This window comes from Nannospalax galili, unplaced genomic scaffold, assembly GCF_000622305.1.
Source record: "Nannospalax galili isolate Female #2095 unplaced genomic scaffold, S.galili_v1.0 scaffold310, whole genome shotgun sequence".
Classification (NCBI taxonomy): domain Eukaryota; kingdom Metazoa; phylum Chordata; class Mammalia; order Rodentia; family Spalacidae; genus Nannospalax; species Nannospalax galili.
In genome coordinates this window covers 1827736-1833733 of record NW_008328488.1, presented here as the reverse complement: position 1 = coordinate 1833733, position 5998 = coordinate 1827736, and the positions used below count along the sequence as shown (strand labels likewise).

Sequence of the window (5998 nt, the reverse complement as noted above, 5' to 3'; positions counted from 1 at the left end):
CTTTTTCTTTAATTCTCAAATTCAATTACCACTCACAGAGAAAATACATACTGAATCAATTAAAACAATATATCTAAGAAGAGTCCGCAATATATCTAAGAACAATCCATTAACAAACAACTTCACTCCAAATATGTATAGAAGAGAAAAGAGCTAAGGTGATATAGAATAACTGGGAAGTTAGGGATTATTAAAGGTAAAAGTCTGATAAGACAGTCATGCAAAACAGCCACATGCTAGGAGTAAAGACAGAAGCAGGAAAACAGGAAGGTGGGGACAGCATTGTGGGAGGAAGTGATGGAAATAACGGAGGGAAAACAAAATGAAGCGGACGCAGCACAAGTCGAGAATGAACAAAATAACTCTCCGTGGGCTTAGGAAATACCAGACAACCGTGTTTTCTCCAAATTTCTTTGCTGCTCTGGGAGTGGGAAAGAGATTCAGTCAAAGAAAAATGCTTGGGGTTTAGTTTTGGGGTTGGGTGAAAGCAATGAATGAACCTGCTTGCCTCAGTGTCTGTCCAGACCCTCCCTAGACCCAATTGTAGCTGTTATTCCTTTTAGAGGTGGGGGCACTATTTCTGAAAGCAGGTGTCTGCTCGTTCCCTGTGTAGCACAGCCTGCACTTTTCACCACGAGATCTGTTCCTTTGAACTTACATGCAAAGAGCAGCCGTTCACCTGGCCCTCATTGGATCTTGGTGATTTAATTACCTAACTAATGAAGAAGAATCTTTAGGATGGGGGAGAAATACAATTGCTCTGGACTCTACTTCTCCCCCACAGTTAAGGTTTGACACTATAACTTGTATAAGATGGATCCTTGCCATGGCTCCAGGAGCAAACTAGGAAGAGTGGGGGTTCTATTCTTCAGCATCAGCTTGCTGTGTTGACTGAAGAATCTTTCTTAGGTTATCTTTTTCAAAATGACAAATTTTGTGTCGGTGATGTTTGGACACTTTCTTCTTCTCTTTTGCTGAAGCTACTTGTCCTAGTTTATTTCTTCATTGCTGTGACAAAATACTCTGACCAATACCAACTTGGGGGAGGAACTGGTATATTTGGCTTACATCTCTGGGTCACAGTTCATCAGGGAGCCCAAGATAAGAACTCAGGGCAGGAACCTGGAGGCAGAAGCTGGAGCACAGGCCATAGAGGAATGCTGCTCACTGGCTTGCTCCCCTGGCCCCAGCTGCTCAGCCTGCTTTCTTATGCAACACAGGCCCACCTGCCTAGGGGTGGCACCACCCACAGTGGGCTGGGCCCTCCCACATCACTCAGCAATCAAGAAGATGCCCCTCAGACATGGCCACAGGCCAGTCCAATGGAGGCGATTCCCCAGTTGAGGCTCCCTCAACCCAGCTGTGTCAAGTTGACACTAAGCTATAGCACACTTCTACAAGATGGGAATTTTCCTCTTCCCTTCTGGGACTCTGAGCACCTGATAGGAAGAGCTTTTAGAGTTCTTACACATGTAAAGCCCAGTGTTTATGAGTTCTGTTTGGTTCTTCCAGTGACTTACTGCTGTGCTTCTATGCCTTCACGTGACACCTCACCATGAAACCTTGCACCTCAGTCTACCATATCACCGTTTTTTTCTGTGTATCAGTTCTTGACATCAAACCTGTCAATGTGTTTCTGCATCTATTACTTCACCTGTTCGTGTGAATACTAATGACCTAAGATGACAATTTAGAAGATCAAAATGAATTAATCATATAACCAGCTTCAAGTATCCACTTTCAGGCGAATTGATCCTTGTTTTCCAACTCGACACTGCATAAGCATCTTTTTTTTTAAAGAATTTTTATTCAAAGGCCTTCACCAATGAGCATTTAAATTAAATATCACCCCACAGATAATCCTTTCACTATTGCCTTAAACTGTAAAGTAAATAGTACTTAAAATTGCCTGTGTCATGTGATATGTGGTTTTATAATGCATATGTCATAGAAATTGACTTTCTATTCCCCTGTAGATACTCCTCTGAGATAATACCTCCTTTTTAGCCCCACTGAGACTTTTTTTCTCTTTCCCCAAATTTGTTGTTTACTACTGAAAAGTATTAGAAAATTCAGTTCAGCACCAAATCCTATGCCTGAGCTATGAAACTCTTCCAAATCATCATTACAATCATTCACTGGGTATTCCTGGGTAGCAGATATGAAAACATCCACCATTAGCCATCTCTACAGCATAAGAATATTTCAAATATACTATAGCTTTCCACTGAAAGACTCATTAGTAATGATATTTTGTTCATGCTCTATATGTGCTTTCTGATATTGTTTATTTTAAAATATTTGCAGAATATTTCTTCTGAATTTTAAACTACCCTTGCTTTATGATTCATTTATTCATTTGTTCAGTATTTTTGCCTATGCACTGTGCCCCTGCAGAGAGACAGACACTTGTAACAAGGAAACATGCAACAGAATAGCACTTGATATGCTCTAAGGTTTCTCTGCTTCTTAGTTTCCAAAATTTGAAATGTAGACTATTACTCCAGCCTAACAAGTCTTGGTGTTCGAAGTAAGGTGTTCTAACACCTTTTTAGTAAGAAATGACATTTCAAAAAGAAATTGAAAGAGCTATTGCCACAGATCTTGATTGCCTTCTAGTATTAGACACTATTGCTGAAGATAGGACATACTTTGGACATAGGACTTGGAGCAATCGAGTTGGAACCAACCTGGAGGCTTCCCCCTCAAAGACTAGCTCCCATATATCAGAAGGTTATGTAATCTGCCAAGGGTTAAAAACCAATTAATGATCTGTAAAGTCTATGAACCACAGCAATGACTGGCTCAGTAATCATCTCTCCTGGTACAGTAGTAGCACTTTTACCTTGGGGTAATCAACAGCTGCCTAATTGGATTTAAAGCCTTTTCAGTGGGAAGGAACTCAGGTGTGGTACTGTAAACATAGACAAATGCATATGGCTGGAGATGATCTTGACCCTAGAGAAAATCTACTTTTGTCACATTCCTAGAACAACCTAATTTCTTACAGAATTCTAAAAACATATCCCTATATTTACAGATAAATGGAACTTTTACCATTCATAATAGAAGCTTCTTTTTGCAACAAATGGAGACTACTACAAAGTCTCAATATAGGTCAAACACAGGGAATGTGTGGGTAACAAATTCACAACAAAACCTCAATACCTAAGGCTCAAGGAACATAGTGGAACAGGGGACAGAAGGAACGTTAAAGCAGCTCTCAACTCTCATCAGTGAAGCTTCCTCATGCAACAGGTGGTGATTAACCCAGGAAGCCACAACTTGCCAAAGTGCAGAAGAGGTTCTACAGAATGCTAATCCTTGTATTGGACACCTATAGCCACCCTTTGCCACCAGGGACCATTGTGGAAGAGGGGGTGGAATAACTATAAGATCCAGAGGTGGTTTATGATTACAAAGAAGCAGAGTTTTCCAGACATCTTTGAATGTTACTCATATGAACTTAGAAAAATGGTAACGGCATGTGTAAGACCCACACAAGGTCAGTCCAGACAAAATAACAAAGTACAAATGGGGCATGGGTAGAAGCCCTAAACATAGCTGAGGAGCTATTGGCAACCCATAATGGCTGGGAGAGGGAGAGTTGGTTTTCTTTAAGAGAGCAATGATCAGTAGGTTAACTAGTCTCCAGTAGAGTGACCCACACTGAAGGAAGTATGGAGACACAACCTTGTCTCCATAGGCTTTAATAAATATGACATCATACACGAAATCAGGCAGCAGAGGTTATAAAAGGGGTGCAGGTAGGGAAGGGAGTCTAAATATGATCAAGACAGATTGTTTGAAATTCGTAAAAATTAAAAAGTGGCATTTCTTCTATGACTGGTATTCGTGATTTCTATTATTTTTCCATTTGGTAGCCTCCCTCTAAATGACAGAGGTTGGCAGTGGTCATGCTGTGGCACACATTTCTGTATGTGAAAAGAAACATGAGCATCAGAACAGACAGGAAGTTAGGTTCAGAATTCTGTCTCATTAAGATGCTTAGGGGATGAATTGGTGACATCAACTGCTCCAGTATCCGTGGGAACATGGTTTATAAATATCAAAAATCAGTACAAATTGAATATAAAATAAATTTGTAGAACGTTGAGGGTTTAGAGAATTACTTCAAATTCTTTCACCCTGTTTTCTTGTCCATTGTGAAAAAAAAAAGAAAAAGAAAAAGAAAAAAGAGTCAGTCATTACTACATTGCAGGGTGTTTATGAGAATCAGAGATTACACAGCATGTCTTTACATCTTGTTTTTCTCTTTTCAGGAGCACTACTGGAACCTTCCAAAGCATGGATCCCACCATCTCAGCCTGGGGGACTGAAATCACAACAGTGAATGGAAGTGACCACGGTCTAACTCCACGTTGTGAAACTATGAGCCCTACTCTGAGTTTCCTTACCTTCAGCATTGCCCTGCATGGGCTGGCAGGAAATGACGCAGTGCTGTGGCTTCTGGGCTTCCGGACGCACAGGAATGCCTTCACTGTCTACGTCCTCAACCTGGCCGGGGCTGACTTCCTCTTCCTCTGCTTTCATATTGTGTTCTCCATAGAGAGCATCATTAACTTCATCAGCCCGACCTCAATCCAAATCTCTAGGTTTTTAACTGTTATGTTCACCTTTGCCTACATTGTAGGCCTGAGCATGCTCAGTGCCATTAGTGCTGAGGGCTGCCTCTGTGCCCTGTGGCCCATCTGGTACCACTGCAGACACCCAAGACACACATCAGCTGTCATGTGTGTCCTGCTCTGGGCCTCGTCCCTGTTCTTGAGCCTCCTGGAAGGGGCAGGATGTGGCTTTCTAGTTCAGGGTTTTGGCTCTGGTTGGTATCAGACATTTGATGTCATTAATGTATTATGGGTGATTATTTTATTTGTGGTTCTCTTTGGGTCCAGCCTGGCTCTGCTGGTCAGGATCTTCTGTGGCTCAAGACAGACTTCTGTGACCAGGCTCTATGTGACCATTGCACTTACTGTGCTGGTCTTCCTTCTCTTTGACCTGCCCTTTGGGATCAACTGGTTCATCTTAACATGGATTGATAGTCTGTGTTATAATGCCCCTTGTACTTTTCGACCAGGCTCTATGTGACCATTGCACTTACTGTGCTGGTCTTCCTTCTCTTTGGCTTGCCCTTTGGGATCAACTGGTTCGTCTTAACATGGATTGATAGTCTGTATTATAATGCCCCTTTTCATAATGCCATTTTTCATCATGTAATTATCTTCCTGTCCTGTGTTAACAGCTGTGTCAACCCCATCTTTTACTTCTTTGTTGGCTCCATTAGGCATCGCAGGTTCCAGCGAGGGACTCTCAAGCTGCTTCTTCAGAGAGCCCTGCAGGACACTCCTGAGAAGGAAGAGTGTGGAAAGTGTACTTCAGGAAAGCCTAGAGAACTGGAAATAGCTTCGTGTAGCAGTTGAACGCTCTCAAGCTGCTTCTTCAGAGAGCCCTGCAGGACACTCCTGAGAAGGAAGACTGTGGAAAATGTTCTTCTAGGCTTCTAGGAAAGCCTAGGGAACTGGAAATAGCTTCGTGTAGCAGTTGAACATTCCTTTAATCAGTCAGAACTGACTTTGGGAACAAACTCTGACCTTATAAGGGACGGCAATTTTCAGTTGATCACCTGACCTTAAATTAGTTAAGAACATAACCATTCTTCTGTAACCTGTGTGACACAGGTCTTGTTTTATAAAAAGGAAAAAACACACTGACTACAATGTCTCTGAGACAACCTTACTCAGAACCACTTGAACTTCTCTACAATGGTCCACTGTACCTGACAATTAGCTCAGCCAGCATCATCAGGGCTCATTTTAACAACCTTGAGCCACATGTCCATCTCAGCACTAGACACCCCATATCCATGCATGTGTACTTTCATCCTTCCTCCAGTCTTTACCTGTCTTGGTGGGCTCTAGGTTCAGGTTGTAAGCAAGTAACCTTGGTGGCACTATGGGACATACGCATAGCATGGGAGACT

At 42.1% G+C, this 5998-nt stretch overlaps 1 protein-coding gene across 1 annotated transcript; it reads left to right on the top strand.

Moving 5' to 3' along the window:
* Nucleotides 1-4308: 4308 nt before the first annotated feature.
* Nucleotides 4309-5438, top strand: LOC103729383 (mas-related G-protein coupled receptor member X2-like). The gene is made up of 2 exons (XM_008827438.1): nucleotides 4309-4967; nucleotides 5096-5438. Exons 1-2 carry the CDS (start codon nucleotides 4309-4311, stop codon nucleotides 5436-5438), a joined length of 1002 nt encoding a protein of 333 aa, XP_008825660.1.
* The last annotated feature ends 560 nt before the right edge of the window (nucleotides 5439-5998 follow it).